At 33.8% G+C, this 21,111-nt stretch overlaps 1 protein-coding gene across 37 annotated transcripts in view; it reads right to left on the bottom strand.

The window, feature by feature from the left end:
- Positions 1-21,111, bottom strand: part of RIMS2 (regulating synaptic membrane exocytosis 2) — a 447,907-nt gene that overhangs the window by 200,479 nt on the left and 226,317 nt on the right. For 26 of the 37 annotated variants that reach the window (XM_058833029.1, XM_058833039.1, XM_058833034.1 and 23 more), the window contains 6 exons: positions 14,116-14,183; positions 12,321-12,440; positions 10,405-10,504; positions 9,501-9,624; positions 4,757-4,803; positions 3,507-3,619 (listed from right to left, as the gene is read on the bottom strand). In XM_058833029.1, the coding sequence (XP_058689012.1) occupies positions 3,507-3,619; positions 4,757-4,803; positions 9,501-9,624; positions 10,405-10,504; positions 12,321-12,440; positions 14,116-14,183 (572 nt within the window). Of the gene's footprint in view, positions 1-3,506; positions 3,620-4,756; positions 4,804-9,500; positions 9,625-10,404; positions 10,505-12,320; positions 12,441-13,790; positions 14,000-14,115; positions 14,184-21,111 lie in introns of all 37 variants that reach the window. The other 11 variants (XM_058833022.1, XM_058833023.1, XM_058833035.1 and 8 more) reach the window with 1 other exon arrangement.

The following is a 21,111-nucleotide window of genomic DNA, read 5'->3' as shown; positions in this document are numbered from 1 at the left end:
AACAACTCAGTGAGAAAATACAGAAACAGGAATGAGAAAAAGCAAATAATAAAAAAAACTGTAATTGCAATAACAGTCAGATACTCCCCTGAAAAACAACGTGAATAAAAAGTGCTATAAAATAAAACACAGAAAATATGGATAAATTATATTAGTACATTATAACACACAATAGTTTACTGTAGTTGCACATGATTTGTTCAATTAAATATGTACTTGGGCAGAAAAATTATTAATATAAAGAAGATTTCTTGTCTATGTGGGATGGTTTACTTTGTGGTCAATTCTATTAGTCAGCTGGACTGACACTGTAACCTCCACAAAGAAAACACTTACACAGACCAATGCCAATACAGAGGAAAATATGGAAGGCTGAACAGAGGGTTAAAACATCCCTGAGTCCTACAGTGACATTGCTGCAGCTAAACCAGCCAAAAGCATACTAAACATAAAGAAATAGATTCCAAAATGCTGTTAATATCTAAAAATCCTTTAGGGATCTAGAGCGCTGTCTGAATTAGCCTATATTCAAGTATTCAAATACTTCAGACTTTCATCCAAACTGTTGAATCTGTATTTCTGCCCACAACTCTTGCATTTTATTACTTAAATGTCACAGTTACCACAGCTGCACTAACAGCTACCCTTTAGGACTACATGCTACTGTTCAAAGGCACAGAAAATATGGAAAACACTTCCAAAATCTTGCCTTTCATCTGTTCCCTCAGATCCATCACACCTGCTTGAATTCGGCCACCATCACCCAGAATGCCATGGACCCATAACTTCCACAAAGAACAGCATCCTGTCCTCATTTATTGCCAGGATTCTGTAGTTATTCTCCTGTCTAGGCACTCATCATAAAAGATCACATTCACAATTACATTCAGAATTTAGTATTTCCTTTAATTTCTACCTTACTATTTTGAATGAGTATGTGATCCATGAACTGTTCTGTTAGAAAAGAGATGATTAAGACATGGAAAACCAGAATACTGAAGCACATCCACACTGTAGCATTCAAAATAAAATATTTTTTGTAACTTGACAAGATTTTTAAAGTTCAGTTTTACCTTAATACTTCACCTTTGTTAAAGGTCCAAAATTAGAAAATCTCATAGTCCATTCTAAGTTTTCAAAACAGCTCCAATTTTACAAACAGGATTCTTTTCACTAACTCTTCCAAAGTTTCAAAACTTCTAAAAATTTTAGAATTATAAACCCAAATATTAAAATGTGAATGAAACACTATCCATCATATTACTTTCAAGAAGATAAACACCCAAATCTGATGTCACAAAATTTTTCATTTTTCAAAACTATCTTAAAGTATGAGATCAAAAAGAAACTACATTGATTGTTTTGAAAACACTGTTCCTGTAGGATACTTCAATTCTCATAAAGTCCTCTATTTCTAAAAATGCATATTAGCATGTACACTGCAATTTGCCCAGTTAGATCCCATGTTGCCACCTATCCAGAGCATCTTCAAACTCTCTGACAGCCACCCTTGCTCACAAAGCAAAAAGTTTAGTACTTGCCTCCCCAAGTCTTGACCCAACAGCAGCAGGAACTGGATTGTGCCCTTAAAGTGATTACCATGAAATACAGCTATTTCCAATGTCTCATTAGCTGGGCAGACAAGCATCCAAACTTTTGAACTGTCTACTTATCTTAGATGTCTAAATTGCGATATTTGAGAGTTACAGAGTATTTCTGACTTCAGTTTCACTCAGCTGGAGCTTTGTGTCCTCAGACAGATATCAGCTGCTCTCTGAGGGAAACACAGATAATATATAATAGGGAGTATTGAATGTAATTGCAAAACGTACATAAGGAAGTATAAAAAAAATAGAAAATATTTTCTAATGTCTCTTAGAATTATTTGGTTTCCTTAGATGGAAATAAACCTTTTAGAATAGGCAGTTATATATTGAATCATTTGAAAAATAAATAAAAAGAGGAATTACGCCTTCTTGAGTTTAACACTGAATTTTATATGCCATTCTGAGAAATAAAACCTTGGATTTCTCAATATTTATTCTCAATAAATTAGAATATACCTCAAAATTTTCCAATGCTACGATTATATACCTCAAACTTCAGTATCCAATCAAATCACTAAATCAAAAGACATACTGACTTCACTAAAAAATCCTAATCTTAAACTCATGATGATTTTGATTTGAAACTGAGAAAGTCAGCAAGTCATTTCTATGTGGTTCCTATCTGGACAATTACTCCATAGTGTAAGTGCACTGGCCACCTGAGCAGCTAACTCCGGCTCTTGAATTTCCTGCTGGGAGCTAGGCACTGCAACTTTTTGACAGCCTAATCTTTTATGAAGTTTAGACAAAAGAAATTTCTTTCTTCCCTGTCTCCTCTATCAAAAATCTTTGCTGTCTTGTAAAAATAAGAGGGTGTTTAGAAACTTTGGTCTGTGTATTTTGACAGTTCCTGTTCCCTTGTCATTGTATTTTTGCAAAGCACTCTGTATTCTACAGTCAAGATTTTTAGTTTTTCATTTGTCCAAAGGATTGAATCTTTCAAAGTTGTTAAGTACAACAACTACAGAAAATTAAAAATTATATATTGTAAATGGTTGTTCTGATGAGCAAACAAATAATGTCTCATGCACTGCAAAATGGAGCCAACATGGCCACTGAAGAGACAAAAATATTCTCCACCTCCTCTATCAATACCATAAACCATTTCTGTGAGACCTAGAAACAGTCTGCCTGGCTTTTATGCATATTTTTATGGTACACTCAACATACACAACTTGGATGTAACATGAATGTGACATTTCCAAACTTGTTTAACACCAGTTTTGCACTGCTTCCATTCCACTTGCCTTTCCTTTTCAATATGTCAGGCCACAACTGAGCACTTTTGAAAAATCACACTTTGGAATTGTAAATAACATGGAAAGGTGCACAAAACCCAACTTCTTCAGTTTATTACAAAAAAAGTACCCTTTAAAATTCACATCATGAACTTTCTTCTCAGTGAGAGTGAAGAACAAAAGTGCGTAACAGGCAGTACAAAGAATACAACATGAGTAAAATGTCAGAGGGACATCTGGAGAAGTTATATATGAAAGTTAGTGCATAAGAAATAAGCAGTCATAACATCCAAGCACATAGGTAATAAAATCTACCGACTCTACATGTAAGTGTGACAGTTGATAAAATGTTTACACTCAACAGCACAAATATAACTGGAGGATGAGACTAGATCTTTCCAAAAATTTGACTCTACCGGTATAGCTTACCAGATAATTATACATGTATATACATAAATTAAACTCATATAAAATTTCCAAAACCTAATAAAATGGAATATGATTATGAAATTCTGTTCCTGCCTAGGCTGAGATGTATAGCATTAAACAAAAAATGCAGCTAGTTTAACAAGAAATTTCTATTAGAGGCAGTTAGCACTACAGTAAGAGTTGTATATGCTGCAAAAAGCACAATATTAATATCAATGAAATGTTTACATACTGAAAGTTGTCCAGACAAGAACTGTGGGACATCCCTTAACATGCCGGGACTCATAGGAGAAGTCACTGAAATAGAAGGTCGGTCCATTTTCTGAGATTCAAATGAACTAGAACCTGCAATTATAAACAAAAATATTTTATAAATAGCAGTAGTTATGCATATATTTCAACATTTTTAAAATAGAAATTGTAGAAATATAACCAAACATGCAATAAAGCTGTGGTAAGTATAACTTTTTTTAATCTATTTAAAATTACCAAATAATGGTACTTAATCTTTTGGTGCTCAGATGCAATCAGGAGCTTTTATTTATAGAATGGTATATAGATTATTCAAATATTTCTGATTGTAATTATCAGTAAGATGAAGGCCCTAAAATAAACACTTACTGTGGTCAAATGAATTCACTCTTCTGACTTATTATCTTGTACAATCAGACTAATTTTTAATTAGACTTTTACAAAAATATGAATATACTTTTTGTGCATTTTCTTTAAAATCTACAAGGTCTGAAAATGGTCAGAGGACAAGTTTTGACATACAAAACATAGAGGAAAAGTAAAGTATTTTATAAATACAAATGACAATCCACATCTCACAAAACATAAAATGAATTTTAAGAATTGGGTAATGAGTAAAAAGTAATTTTTAGGAGTAAAGTAAAAGAGTTTTTCATATGATTATAATCAAGCTTAAGTAGTTTCATTTATTCATGGCTTTTATTATAACAGTGTTACAAAACAACGATAAAAAATAACTTCAGGCTGAAATCCATCTTATCAGATCTAAGCCAAAGAACAAGTTATTTCTCCTTACATGATATATGAGTTTAGTCAATTTAAGTAGCACTGAGTAGCTCTAATAAAGTAAGGGTATTCTGAGTTCAAAGTAGCTATCACTCAGGCTGTAAACAAACATTTCTTTCCCATTTTTAGTTTATAAGATGCAAGTGAAATGCAAAGCAAGAGAAAATAAAAATTGCTACTAATGCTCTTATATATTAGTATGAATTACACTTTCTTTAACTGAAACTCATTTAAGCTTATAACCAATGTTGAACCTAAATCACAATATCCTGAGTTTTGATAGCTTATTATTATACAAAGTAGATAGATAATACAGTAAGATGACATATTGAGACAAATACAGACAAAATGAAAAGACCTATACTGACTGCAGAGGACATTGTTCATTCTCTTTGTGCTTACATAAAAAAGAGAAGATTTTCCTACCCCACAATTGAAACTTACTGGACTCCAGCTGTGCATGTGTGCTGTCAGGTATTCTGGGAATGTCCCTGAAATCAGGAAAATTAAGACAAGCTGATCCTTTATCTAACAAGCATATTTAAATTTCAGTTACACTATAACACTTCCCAATCCACCGTGGAATGCCTCAGGAATGGTTCATGATATGCTGGCTGTCTTCAGCCACTCGGATGATTATTTGTTATCCAGTATAAAAAATTTCAGTGTCAAACTAAATCTTACAGAACAGATTTGGTGGATGAAGGAGACAGGCTGCACAGTCACAAATAAAATAACTCAGTAAATAAAAGAACAATCTCAGAGTTAATGGTAGACTAAAAGTGTGAGTAGTAGATTTTACGATAACGTTGTACATTAATTAAATTTACTGGACCCTCACTCAAACATACTTGACTGCCAATCATGGCTATCCCAGTATATTCTTTACTGTCCTTGAACCACAAATTTAACCAATTTAAAATCAACTAATTTAATCTTTGGTTTTCCATAACTAAATAAAATACATTTGGCAAAATTGCATTCTTTCCTATATAAGACATGTTGCAACACCTGCATTCAATTGTGTGCAGAGCCATGTAATTTTAAAACACTCAATCACATGCCCCCAGGCAAAGAAACATATTCTTCCTCTGAGGGGCAAACATTACTGTATGCTAATAAAAACTATCAATATGCTAATAACTTCAGAGCTATTTGAGCAAAACCAAGATGAAGAGCTTCAGTTCTGAATCACAATAATACTAATATTTACAATTGTGTAGTGTGTTTCAGTGCAGTTGGTTTCTCCAAGGGCATAGCCAGTCCTGAGGGGTGGCCATGGTGAGGAGAGGCTGGGGCTGCACCATGCTGGCTCCTTGGGTGCCTCTCTGATAACATATTTAATAAAGGATGAAACTGCTGTGCAGCAGCTGGGAGTGAAAACAATGAGAATAAAATGCCATGAGGAAAATGCTGTTGCATACACCAAGGTCAGGGAAGAAGGTGGAGGAGGAGGACTGGCTGCAACTCCCTTTCCCCATGCCATGGACTGCTTGATGGAGAGGGAGGCAGAAAAAACAGGAAAAAATGAGTGGATTTTAGCCTAGGAAGAAGAGAGGTAAGGGTAAGGATGCTTTAGTTTTGGTTTCATTTCTCACTATTCTTCTCTAGTTAATTTCTAACAAATTAGTCTTCCTCAAGATTATTTTGCCCACTATGGTAACTGCTGAGTAGTCCATAAGCTTTTTCATCTTATTTCCTCCCGCAGCTGTTCTGAGGAGGGAAGTGGAGAGAGCAAGTCTTTGGGGCTCAGTTGAGGTCAACCCATCACAAAGGTAAATGAAAAGGAAGGGGAAATGAAAAATGTTCTACTGTCTCACACAAATAGAGTCAGTATGATATATAAATAACTTATTTCCATTAGAAAAGCTTTTCCAGAACACCTTTAGTATATATTTTCCAAACATTCTTCAAGACTCACTAGAAAGACAGCTCACTAAGCAGACTGAGGAATCTTTCCAAGTGAGTTGAAGCACAGTATCCAATAATTGAAATAAATCAGAAGGCATGAAACTGCTCTAAGTGCCCACGACAGACAAGAAAAAAATCTATGTTGTTAGTACCCAAAACTTGTGAGAAACTCACAAGCACTAGTGAAGAAGCAAATATTTAAGTTTGTATATTTGATATAAGGAAAATTTATAACAGGATCCAATACTCGCCTAGTAATTGACTCAAAAGTATACTGTTGAGCTTAACTCAAATACAAAAAATTTCTTCTACCATGTGAGTCTGAGAAGAAAACCTTGAAAAAAAGATATATAATACATAAACCATTCTAAACAGCATGAGTACGAGTTTTCTATAGATAGCTGAAAAAATAAACTTAAGAGCTTTGAACATTATCATTTATGTTCCTAAAGCATACAGATCCCCATATTTCATGGTACTGTGAATGGTATTTCTAACAAGGAACTCTCATGGAGATAAACAGATGGAGGAGAAGTAAAATTAGTTTCATAAGGACTCTGCATAATAAGATACGTTCCACTGCAAACAGGTTGCATAGAGTAACTATTAAACAAAGTGCATTATTTCTTCAAATTTCAAAACTGAAGAAAACATTAAAATAACATGCATTTTAAGTTATCTATTTCTGAGAATTAGAAGGCAGAAAATAGCTAAGTTCCTGTGTATAAGTGACAGCCAGCTCACACTGATTAGCAACTTGGCCATCAATTTTTATTTTAAGATGTAAAAAGTGGTACATTGCATTACAAACTGTTATGTTTTGTTTTGTTGGGATTTTTTTAAATGGCTTTCAATTTTATCTGCCTTGTCAGCTTAGCTTTTTGTCTTCAGTTTTCATAGCAGTCAGCCCACAATAAACAGAAAAACTAATAATTATTTATTGGAATTTGGTTTTGTTCTCAGAACATCAGGATGTGACAACAGGTTCTCAGCTAAGTTAATTGCTGGTAACTGAAGATTTCTTGCACAATTTGAAGTGTTGCCATGAAACCATCAAGAAATTCTCCTTATAAACAATAAGGTTTATCTCGATGCAAAAGCAAAATCCTTCAACTGGGCATCAATAATCCTAATAAAAAAATATTACTTCTCATATCTAGAAAATAAAAGCTTTCAAATATTGTACATACACTGAAACTTTATTTTCCAGAGCAGAACAAAATCCTATGAAGTTATGGTTCCTTGGACAAGCATAGGCTATTAATTTTTATTTGGTAATGAACTGAAATCTTCTAAACAGAAAAAAGTAATATAGTCTTTCCAGTTTATCAGCTCTAACCTCACGAAAAACATGTCTGACATTATGCAGTTAATATTAAACTCCAAAGAGTTACACATACCTAACCAGAATCTCAAACCTCCCAATTTTACAAGTAGGTAAGTGTTAATCACTGAGACTCTTTTACGTCTACTGCAAAATCACTCTGGGAATCAAATACACTGAACTCTTTTATCACTGATCTAGCTGAGTTCTTCAGACAATGAGGCAAGTGGTTAATACAGGAAAAGGCATCTTGAGAGCCCACACCACCCTGTTTAAGGAATTATAAATGAGCTGCTCGAGTGACAGCAACATAACGGAAGACATGATGATAAAGAAGCTGAACAAGAGACAGCAAATATAAAAGCACAGGAAATAATACAAGAGATTGTACACAATGAAGAGAATGCAGAAAGATTAAAAAAATGTGTATTTTCAAGACATGAGTGATTTGTTCCTTGAAACTTTTGCTATAAACTTCTGCTTGAGAGATACTGGGAAAGATCTGTGTATGAATTTAATTTGAGACCTTTTCTGAGACAAGTAATGTAGTCTGTCCCTTAGCATTACCGTAATACCCACACCTCCCAAGTTATGCAAAGGTTTTTAACGGTAGGAAAGATGATACAATCTTTACCCTAAAGGGGTTGCAATTCCATATGTATGCAGGAGATAACCTCTCATCTCACTGACAAGAGAAAGCTTTTTTTGTCGTTGTTATTAAGTTTGTTTAAAATTGCCATACCAAATTAAGTTCCTACACCTTAAGTTCCTGATCAATACAATAAGTTCCTGTTATAGCTGAAAATTCATCCTCACTGAAATGTCATTCTCAGATTATATTGTTCTATATTTTTTTAGTACTTCTTAATTTTTAGTCATGTTTTCTTATATTAAGGTACATCTTATACAAAATAAAGGGAAAAATATATTTATTAAAATGTAATTATAGAATCCTAAAACAGTCCAGTTTGGAAGTGACCTTGAAAGATCATCTGGTCCAACCTAACATGGAAAAGGGAATCTAGATGATGTTACCTATCACCCTGCCCAGTTGTGTCCTGTATATCACAATAAATTCTGGGGGAAAAAAAGAAAATACTTAATAATTGTAAATATCTTCAAAATCAGTGATAATCATTCCCCTCTTCATAACCCTGATGTGAGCATATATGGAACTTCCAATGGAGCATTAAAAACATGATGCATATGGCTTTAGGGTGTAGGAACTTGGAAGAAAAAGAACAGTTGAAGAAGAGGAAGTACTCCCAGTCCAAACAACAAAGCCACTACTGCTATGCAAGAAAAAATTAAGTTTAGACATTGAGAGGTAGATTTGAAGGTTAATAAAAATGGGAAACATACAGAGCCAAAGAAAAAGTCCCACACAGTTCTAACTATTCATTCAGATGTGTTCTGTATTAGATAACAAAGAATAATTTAATAGTTCAATAGATTAAGATTTGAATGTGGATTTGAGACTTTCCAAAGCATATTGATTTTTTTCATTAGCATACTATATTTCACACAAAATTCTACATTGCAGACTCTCAATAAATTGAGTTCATCATCAGTTCACAGACCAAATATGAGCTCATAATTTTATGTATATACTACAGAAAATGGGGATGGAGAAATAAAAATCAACAGTCAAGAATTACAACAAATATAAGCACAGTTTCAGAGCCAATATAGGCTCTCTCCCCAACTGAAAAGCCAGGGAAGGGAACCTATTTTTAACCATAATAGCAGATGATACATGAGTCTTCGAGAATACATAATTTCACACCAGCTCTTTTTACTCACTGGCATGATCTATCATTCTAGATACACTTTTGGTTTACAGAATATTACATAAGATTTTTTGTTTACAATGTTAATGAATGTTTGATATACTACATCCTAAAAGTGAACAATTTTATCATATTTAATATAAAAACATATGAAGTTACTTACCCTATTGGTCTTGAAACTACTAGCTCTACTTGTGGCTCAGGTTTGGATTCTAAAATAATATTATACACCTCCTCAAAGGTGGCTCCTTGTAGTATCCTTCCATTCCATTCTAAAACTTCATCACCTGTAAGTCAATAACACTCTGCTTAGGAAATTTGCTGTCGACTGCACTTACAATAACAATTTAAGCCATTCTACTGTCAGGTTTTTGGATTGTGAAACTTGTGTTATAGAACAAGTTTGGAGGCCTTCATGCAGGAAAATCCTGAGTATTAAAAGGTTTTGTGCAGCTCAGCTTCAAATATCTAAAGTTCTGTGAAACAATAATATAATCAGTAGGACCCCAATTGAGTTAGATGCTGCTCTTACTCGCTTTGGCAGCTGTGGCTTGCAGAAATCCCAACATGCTCTTTAAAAAATTCATATCTAAAACATCAGAGCTCATCAACTTACTGTTTTGGAGATCCATGTACTTTTACAAGCATAGTATCTACAGTTCAGACAGTTCTTATGTTAATAGCTAATATTTCTTCAACATTCTCCAGTCTATCAATCTATCATTTACATTTTGGAACAGAAGGAGCTTCCCAGCCAAGGTGGCTCTGCTCATACATTTGTAATTGCTTGGTTTGCTCTGAACAAAATATACACCACAAAATGACTGGGGAGGACATCAACGGACTATTACTTTGAGCACAAAAATGCGTAAATATCTTAAAATATTTTTTGAACAACATGAGAATATATATTTCACAAAAGCAACCATCTAGTAACAGTGTCATGTTGAATTCCACAGTATTTCATCACATCTATTTAATATCATTTCACATGGAATTAAACTTGCTCACTTGTTATCACCTTCAGAAAAGCAACTCAGCAGTAGAGATCTATAGCAGATACATACCTGGTCTAAGATGCCCCACTGTATCAGCTAAGCTTCCTTTTTTAACTTTGGTGATAAATGCGCAGAGTCGACCTGATTCAGTCATCTTTCCTCCTACTACCTGTTTCAAATAGGAAGTATTTTCATAGTATAAAAATTAAATTATTTAAATGTTCTGGCAATAGAAAGAAGAATTACTCTTTTTCTTTGGGTTTTATGTAGTCCAGGTAACACATACACACTTGAAAAAAACACCATAGAAGTTTGGCTATGACAGGTTATTTTTGTAGCTATTTTGGCAACTTGTACAATTGAAAAACAATGGAAATAGAGAATCCTAAATATTTTAATTAACAAATAAATATATGTATAGTAATTTGCATTATAAATTACCATCCAAAACTATAAAAGGTATTGGCCATTAGATTGCCCACTTCACTATTTGTTTAACTGGAAAAAGATATATTAATATAACAGAACTCAGGTTGTTCACACTAAGCAATGAAATTCCTTTTGGCTTGGAAAGTCACAAGAAAACACTTGTCACACTGAAAATTTTTCTACAGGGAACTTAAATAGGTTTGACCTTAATATTTATCTTAGAATCAGACTTACATGTCAGAAACAGTCAAAACTTAATAATCTTCAAATTCTTAAGGTTTCTTAACAGTCTTCATACTGGGATTTAAAATTTGCAATACTAAATCCAGTTTAATTTACTTTCAATATGTAAATACTTGAAAATTCAGGCCAGGGATAACTGTTGGAAATCACTCTTTCCAGATGTCTTCTGAGAATAAAAAGTAGTTACTCTTTAAACTATTAATGAATATCACTCAAGAGTTCATCTTTATAATACAAGATTTTAGAAATTTTAACATGGATGTTTCAACAAAATGCTTCCTAATGGCACTGTTAATCTCTTCTCTTGCATTTTCTGACAAAAAGACAAAAATAAACATATAAAACTTGATGTTCAACTGGCTTCTCCATTGACTTAAAATAAAATAGTTTATTAATTAAATAAAAATTTTAAATATTTCCAAACTTGTTAGTATATGTAATACAAAATAACACTGATTTAATCCTTACTCATATAGTGTGACTATAACCTCATCTGTATACCTGAGGTGAAGAGTCATGCTAAATAGAGAATGGAAAATTTAAACTTCTTAATAATGTCTCACTGCAAGGATTTGGAATGAAAATAAATACATGTTTGTTTCTTTCACTGTTCAGTTTGTTCTCATGCTTGTCCTAGTATTTCTGGAACTGCAAATAATAATACCACACAAAATTGAGATCAATATATGAGGAGCTAGAAAAAATTCATAATGTGTTCAAAGAGCACTGCATCATGAAAAAGAGGTTAATACATTTTAAAAAAAAATTGTGATAAAAAACAATAATATTAAACTATTTTACATTCAGTGTTTTTTAAAATGTGGCAACTCAAACAATCAGAGGAGAAAAAAATTCAAAAATATGAAGTTCCATTGGCATACTCTGATCTGGACTGAAATGTCATTAACTGACAGATGCCCCCAGATCCTCAAGAGAGATAATTTGTTTTTCCCTTTTCTTCTCTTTCTTGGGAAATAGAGGTTATACCATGGTGCAAAGCTCCATACTGAAGAAGACAGACTGGACTTGGCTTGCCTAGCAAGGGTGCAATTAGTACTTTTCTAAGAAGATATTCTCGGAAAACTTGTGAAAACATGTCTAGTCTTTCAGAAAAATACAGTTTTCAGTTCTGCCAAGGACACTGCAAAATTACTCTAGGTAAATGAATATAAAATGTCTATATTGTAATTTTGAGAATGATAAGGCATTATCAATATTGGTATGCATACACTATATAATATGAGAATACTTTAGTTCTAAAAGTAGCTAGTTTAACTGAGAGTTGTTAATTTCAAAAATTGTCCATCACCAACCTTCAATCCAAGCATTGCTCCTGAATCTCTAGGCACACTTCCATCTTTTAGTCGTTTATTTAACAAAATCCGACCAATGAGACGATCTCCATCTTTGGATGGTTGCCAAGTTACTGGATGCTATGGAAATGATGTTAATGGAAAATACAGTGAATAGTATTTTAATGAAAAATATTTCAGTAATACTTTTCATTTGCTGATATATTTTAAAAATGCTATGAAAGTATTATGATTACACTAATAATTAATGTAAAAAATGACAGAAAACTTTGCTGGAAAATATCTATTTGGACATATCGTTTATCAAAATGGATGCCTAATATTTAATAACATTATCTATTTTACTGAATCCAATTTGTAAATATCTAGAATGATCTTTCAATCTTGATTTGACAGATATAGACAACTACACATAGTTATCTACACACAATTAGAATCACATCTGAGTACTGAGAAAAACAGCTAAAATTCTAGTATAAGAGTAATACTGGAAAAGAAACTTAGCTCAAACTGAAAGTTTGATATAAGAAATGTCTTATTTTTCTACTACTTCAAACATTTCAATTTTTATCCAAGACCAACACGTATTTTTAGTGTTTTACTTTCTCTCAGTAGCAGTAGATTAAAAATACTATTAAAGTATATTCATTACTTCATTTTCATATTCTTTTTCTTTCTTGTCATTATTAATTCACATATGAAGCACAGTTACAGTGGGCATTATTATTCCATCACTATACATGGGCACAGTTATACTTGTCTATTGGCCTAATTAATGAATTGTAAAGATTTTCTTTTGTGTAATCATAGTACTTTTTCACGGAAAAATATTATTTCATGCTCTATTTCATGCAAAATTAGCAGGCACAGATAAATCTACTCCCATTACAACTAATAACTCTAAAAAGATTTATCATAATCTCCACCAAACAGAAAGCAAAAATAAAAAATACCAAAGCAGATGGCAAAGCCTTTGATTCTGCACAGTACTGCACAAAAATTGCATGGCAACAAAACAAATGAACAACCATGACAGTGAAAGGGAAAAAAGAAAAACAACTTTTCTGTGCAGAGAGACCCAATTTTCTCCCTTTTTCACCTGGGGTTTCAACTATTAATTTAATTTCAGCCCCAGGAGTTTGGAAATAGTAAATCAAATAAGCCAATTGGTAGAATCCTTATTGTTAATTACTTTGTTCTTTAAGGTAATATGATATTCTAATTTGCAACCATAAGAACAACATTCCTTTATGCCTCTCTTTTTTTTTTTTTTTTCCTTAGGCTGCCAAACAGTAATAGCTGCAAGCATGCAAAGACTTTTCATTTGTTTTTCTTTTCTGCACCTTAAGAAATGCTATATTGTCTCTATAAACACCCTATCTTTTATTTTATGCACTATTTTAATGAGTGACAGAGAGCAAACAAAGACCGAATGAGCAGGTTAAAATGCAGGCTCAGTAATCTCAGTACCTTCTCACTATGGCTATGTTCCTCGTTTAGAGTTGTGCTACTACACGTATCTACCCCAGAGTCTTTTATCTGAGGCTCAGACCATTCCAAGTCCTCTTCCAAAGAGTGGCCACCAAAGCACACCATTTTCTTTTGCCTCTCGGATAAGGTGTTAGAATCCGACAAAACTGCCTGCTCCCTAGTTTGTCTTTTTCCCCTTTGACTGTCCCCTATAGGCGTGGGATAAAAAAAGGATACAAAAAAGAAAACATGCAAAGGTGTAAATAAAACCAAGGAAATGTAAAATGATAAAGGAAACTAAATGGTAAGGCTCCACATGTCTCACCAAAGACATTGGGGATGCCTCACTGCTATGCCAAGACGTATGGTCCAACCAGTTGTAATCCATGTCTCCTGCGAGAATCAGACAGACAAGATAGTGCAGTAAAGGAAAGGTGAAAGAAAGGACAAACAAAGATACAGTAAAATTGTAAAAACTTCTGATTATCCTATCTGATCCATAACCTCTTCCAGCAGGACTTGCAAAGGGCTTCCAAGAAAAAGTCAAGGCTCCAACAACAGAGTACATGGAATATGAAAAACAGTGAGGAAGGAGATACATTTGTGTGTGTCTATTTGTGCATAAAATTATGTACAGTGCAAAGCATCATTGTGCCAGATTTATTAACTGTCCCTATAAAATTATTTACAGTAAATTAAATGAAAAGGCAAATTGTATTTCTAACAGAATATCCAGAAGGGAAAGCATTTGAATACAGAATGTCTTAAAGAACATATTTCTTTGCTTTTCTAACACAAATTAATATTTATTCTAATCACACCAATAAAATAATTAAAACCATGGCACTTGGTATTCACTTTGCAGTAGATGATATTTTAAGGAAGGTTAAATGAAAAAAATCTAGAAACTATATTGAGAATAAAAAACATATTACCTTTTTTTGTCTGCTGGTTAAATATAAGGATGAATTCTAGTAAGTACAGGAACCCCGCAAACGGGAGTGTTTATGAGTGTTTATATGTTTTTGACAAAACATATAAATATTTCACAGAGTCAGAATTTAACCTCCATGACAGACACGTGGTAGAAAGAAAGGTTTGAAAAACAGTTTAAGAAGATATCTAAATTAATGCTGCTGTCCAAAGAATTGGGGAATGACTAATGTATTTTAATAAAACATTCTCTTTTATGTAGGTACTTTAAACTATAAATTATGCCCACACATTCTGCACCATTACGTTTCTCTCATTTTTCTTCCCTCACCATTGCTACTACATGTTACATAAAAAATATTTTGTAACTGCATGCTACATAATATTTTTATATTACTGTGTGCATGAAACAAATGTTTCATTTTCTATCAAATTTGACCAAACTAAATCAAAGTAGCTCAGAGTTTTTTCTCTTCAGAGTCTATTTCTGTTACTTCAGATCCTGCCTTAACATTGCTCAGCCTATTCTTCTGGAATTATATCAGTAGGGTGGTGAAATGTAACTAACAAGTCTTAACACTTGTCTAGAAAACTTTAAAGAGAGGATGTGAAGATACAGCCCCATAAAACTACAAAAAAACTAGTAGATGCTTTACTTAAGTAAAACATTCTCCTTAGAGAGACAACACAGAATAAACTAACTTGGAAGATCCCTTTGAGATCATTAAGTCCAACCTAGTGTATTGTATATGTACAATGAGAAATACAATTTTTTCACTTGTTTCCTCCTAAAATAGAGACCTGCATATGCTGTATGGAAAAGAAAAAAAGTCTAGTCTCATTTTCATTTTAAAGAACGAAATATTCAAAATACAAAGGCTTTTTTTTCAAAAAGATACTTTGAATTTAGTTCCCTACACATTGCAGAAATCTTGTAGCATATTAAACAGCCTTTTCTTTCATAAAAACTGTGATAAAGGAACTTCATAAAATTATTTTGAGGCCTCAATTAATTCCTACTTTCTAAATAATAAATAGGCTGTAAATCTATTAACAATGTTTCTTGACTCTTGAAAGGAAGGTAACATTTCAAAATGGGAAATTCTTACCAAAACTGCTTTTCCATGAATACTAATATCTTGCCTGTATTACAGATAAAAGTGTGGCTATCCTGCTAAAAGGGAGAGAAATACTCTTTTGAAAGCTAGTAACATTTTGCTGAAAGTACTTCTGCAATGGAATTTCCAGTGCTACTTTTGCCTCCAGACATTGTTTCAAGTGGTACTGAGTGAAATCATCAGTGAGCTCATGAAGATCTAGCCCTTACTCATAAATATACATTTAGAGATATCCAGAAGATTGCAAAAATTCCAGCCTATATTTTTTCTGGTTTACAGATTTCCTGGGGCCTTTAAGCATTGGTCCCAGGCTCATCTGCTGGTGTAGCTGGTTTCTGCTTACTCCAAGTCCTCTTACCCATTTATTACTGCATGGTGCAACCACAAACTGATCAAATGATGAGCCCTGGAACTAAACCTGCACAGATGAGCACTTGCGAAATTGAGCCTGTTATCTGATAAAAGCACTCCCTCTTCTTGCTTGACAATTTTCCCTTCTTGTCAAACAAGATGTAGAAGGCTGACTTTCTTTTTATTTTAGTTGTGTCTCACAGTAAATACTAAATAATTGGCATTTATAAAATGAAAATTAAATTAAAAGAAGCAACAACTCCATCCAAACACTGTTTTGGTTTTATCCATGTGAAATATGTAGTTACTTATTTCCAAAAATTATCATATAAATTAGAGATCATAAAGCCATTGTAGATATTATAGATTTTGCCCTTAACACTCCATTAAGAGATTTAAATGACAAGCATAAATACTATGCAAGTTAATAAAAGGATGGTTGTTTGGAAGCCTTGTAGTGTATTACATTTCTATGACAGACATTTATGTCTTAATACATCTACAACTTTTTGAAATACAATGAATGGCTTGATAAAGTCACTGGACAAAAATTTTTCAGTTCAAGTTCTATAAATATTAAAATCTTGGCTAGGTAAATGATATTTGAAATCTTGTAAAATTAAAAGTAATATATGTAAAGCACGTAGGTCTTTGCCTACAAGAAAAAAAAATGAAGTAAATTAAAAAAAAGTAAAGAAATAAAATAAAAGCTAAACCATGATCTTTTGTAACAAAGACACCGTAGTTATAACTCTGAGTACCAGAGAACGCACTTGCTGCTCTCTTAGAAATTTCTCTTCCACTACAGAAAATACTTTATTATTGAGAATGTATACATTTAGGGTATGCAGAAAAAATTACTCAGGAAATAAATGTCACATAAGTTGTAATATCAAAACCATCATTCATGGAAAAAGGACCTAATGTATTACTAAGGAAGATCTAATCATAGTTTACATCATTACAGCAATATTCAGATGCCTTGTGAGTTCAGGAGTGCAGCTGGATATAGGAAAGGACATATGTAAGGTCTGCTCTCGTTAATGTCAATGAGTTGTGTGTATGTAGAAAGCTTCCATGGACGAATCAGACTGGGAGAACAACCACATCAGTATCCTAGACTTTCTGTAGAAAGATCTAAGCTGAAGCCTTCGTAACCTTCCTGGTATTCTCTAGACAAAAGCAAACAGGATTTTTTTTTTTTTTTCTACATTTGGAAGCCCCCAGCAATCGGATGCTCCTGTAGCTATGGCAACTTTGAATGTCAGAGTATATTTCAGAAGAATTTTGGTCAGTTTCTGTTTCCCTTACATTTTAATGTTTGATTACGTAGCTTTTTGTTTCCTATAATGGCTTTCCCATCCAGAAATATGATAACTGAGTATCTTTTATAAAGCATTAAGGTATTTGTATCTAACTTACAAGGTGCATGTCTACTCTTTTTTGAATGGTGTTTAAGTTCATGGTCAAGTCCAAAACCATTTATCTTCCAAACAGAGTAGACATAAAACTCTCAGTGTAATTGGGTGTTGTACTCATACAGAGTTTTTGGATGCTCTAAAGTGCCCAAAATATTCACCTAGGATATAAGCATAACCCAGGCCCCTTCTGCCCAAAGCAAGATCTCTCTAAACTGTCAACTGTTTCCCTTAGTAAATTAAAAACACAATCTTGCTTTGAACTAAATAAACCAAAAACTTGTCCTCAAATTGAAATCTCACTTCCTAAAAGGACAGGTAATGTAACTTTAAATTCTTCAGGCTGAGGAGTACCTGACTACATAGTATATACTGAACACATACTTCTTTTTTGAAGAAGTTTGGGCCTATAATGATACGTATGTCTTTACTCAAAACTGAAAATTATTTAACCTTGCAATTAAGTAAGTACATTCCCCCTCCAAGCTAATTTTCAGCACAAGGGTACAGTGAGCTGAACACATCCCATGTGTCTATACCCTTCTCCTAACAACACAGCTCCCAGTGCAGTCCTGAACCAGAAGGCTTTGGAGTGAAGTAAAAAGTGAACTACAGCTATTGAAGAATTCCCATTTAAGCAGGTTTCTTTCTGTGTTTCCAATACCATCCATCTAGACTGCCACACAGTGGGTGACTCCAAAGAGGAACTACAGAGCTAGAATTGCCTGGAGATCATGATATGACTGCTTAAACAATTGCTTTGTCAGCTCTGGACATTTCAGGAACATTCTAGCTTTTGGTGCAGGAACAAATGTAAAGCTGCCTGTCACACAGCTGACTGTAAGGCACAGAAATATTTTCCAACATAGTCACTGATAAAGTTTGAGCACTGATTACAAAAAGAAGCACCTTCCTGCAGGGCTTACAGCAGGTTTTGAAAATTCCTATCGTGCATTTCAATGTTTCCTTTTGGGAAATAATTACTACTCTGGATTTGTCAACTTTCAATATGGAACAGCCTAGGAGAATGTCTGAAGGATCTTATCCTACAAAAGCAAAAAAAGAGAAGCTGTTCTTTATGTAAAGGGTATGAAATATATTTTGACTTTTAATATGTGAAATACAGAGAAATGCAGCAATTAGGAGAAAACTGTATAAATCTTCATTAGTGAATAGCAAAATTCTGCATTCCGCAAGGCAGGTGAGAGAAAAGATTGGGGAGGTGGGAGAATTATGACATTGGCAGCATACAAGCATTGAATAGAGAAGCTGCTGCCAAAGAAATATCTCTGGACGCCCATGGGCTAGTCACTGAGAACTTAGGAATATCCTGAATTTCTTTGGGTTTTTTTAAGGGATACTGTTCAGGGTTAAATCTTAATAAAAATTTTACTTGACAATCCTGGTTTACCCTCAAAACCTATGTAGCCTTGTTTCCAACTACTACAAGAACTGCTGAACAGAAAAGATATTACTCTTGATTTAAAGGCTTACCTAATGTAAAGGTGAAATGGTTTCAGCATGTCTATTTCATTCTGGCTCTTTTTCTGAAGCTGGGACTTAGATCACTATTAACAGAAGAATATTTGCTGGAAGTATTTTTTAAATTATGTTTTACTGGAAGCATTTAAATTGCAGGAAATACTTTCTTCAAAATTACATTTTTTAAAACAAAATTATGCTCAGTCTGTTAGTCAAATATATTTTGATAAATGTCTTTCCTTGGAATAAATTGAAAGAAAGCATATGAATAAGACAAATACACTCAGTCACATCTCAGTGCACAAGCTGGATGACCTTATACACTTACAATTATGTCTCTCATATGACACTCAAGTGTGACCCTATCTGCCACATCATGACCTGTATCATATGATCCAGTACACAAACTTAATCAACAAGAAAATGGGCAGGTGCAGTTTAGTTATGGGAAACAGCCAGACATTTTATACTGTGCTCCCAGTCTACCATTGCCAGTTTGTTTCCCTATTAGCATTCAAACTTTTCAGACTTGCACACACAGCTTTGTAATATATTCCCTGCTACTTTAGTAAGATCGGGGAAAACTAGAACTAATTAAGTATTATGTCCTATGGGTTTTTCTCTTATTTGATTATCTTTAAGATTTTATCTTAGGAAGATGTAAATTTCAAAGTACGCTTTTGAAATTAAAGAGTACTTGTAGCATTTTCACATTTTCCCCTTCTTCCTTCTGTCATTACAAAATTTAGAGCCTATACCTGAAAAAGGAAATTCTTTTGGCAGAACACAGAGAAAAACACACATTGAAAAGTTTCAATAAGACAGTATTTTTAAATCATGCCCAGCAGCAAGTAATCAAAATCAATTTATTAATATTTTACTATTATTTTTTAAACACATCTTTTTCCTTTTTCTTCCCTATCCACATCCACAAAGACCACGTATGTGTTCCTTGGCTGACCTCACACATCTTCCCTGATTGTTTGTTATAACTATGCATCCCTTTACCTTAGGGTTGCAATTGAAGTTGATCACAAGTTCTTCACCATCTGAGGCCTGGAACGAGTATCAGCAAGCAACACCAGCTTGCCTACCTTTAATGAGGGACTCATATAAAGAGAAAACAATGCAGGGGAGAATAATCTTGTTAACGAATCTCGTATCTGGCCCATGTTTCAGCAGCTTAGCGTTATGTAATACTGTGATAATGTTCTGATCAACCAAAACCAGATAGCCCATTTTGGTGCTTCCAATAAGCACAAACTTTTTCACAGACTTGTCTACTGAAAGTCAACAAGTTCTTGGATATAATGCACAGAGGAATTAACTGGTGTCTAGAAGGTGAGGAAAAACCCTGTATTTCCTGAATCACTGAAATCCTGCATCAGAAAAATGAGCCATCCTGGAAAACAACCGCTAAGGAAGCACAGAATCCAACGGTTCTGTGTTGTGTTGGAGTTGCTGCACAACTGGGAACCAAACTACACATGCACAAGAAATTCTGTCCTCAGACTTTGAAACCAGTCCAGGCAAACTCAACTGTTTTGCTGCCAACAGGAAGGCAACAGTAAAACCTGACAAGCCAGCTGGAAACAAGCCTTATAGCCCCCTGGAAGTGAAGACAGTTCATAATTGTAGCACCATGAAAATTTGTGAGAAACAGCTGCAAAGTTTAGGAAACAGGTTTGGGGTTTTGTGCACTCTCAGTGCCTCTTTCCATTAGACTTTTCATTACCATTTTATATACACTCACTGAAGAAGGCTTGGTTAAACTGAAAAAATAAATAGCTTCAGGAAAACTCTATTTAGCATTAGTAGACATATTTGCTTAGGCAATTCACTTTGTGCTGGCTTACCCTATACTCAGCTTTCCACAGATATACACTCTTTCTACATCCTGAAGTTGTGACTGTGCCAAAATGACTGTCAAAGTAGCTTCAACCAGGCTGCCTGGCATCTCCAAGTCTCAGGGCCATAGGATTTAATGCACATGAACTGAGTCCTAAAGGTGACCCTATT

Source organism: Poecile atricapillus, chromosome 2 (assembly GCF_030490865.1).
Source record: "Poecile atricapillus isolate bPoeAtr1 chromosome 2, bPoeAtr1.hap1, whole genome shotgun sequence".
Classification (NCBI taxonomy): domain Eukaryota; kingdom Metazoa; phylum Chordata; class Aves; order Passeriformes; family Paridae; genus Poecile; species Poecile atricapillus.
The sequence above is the reverse complement of the archived record's forward strand: the minus strand, read 5'-3'. Positions and strand labels throughout refer to the sequence as shown.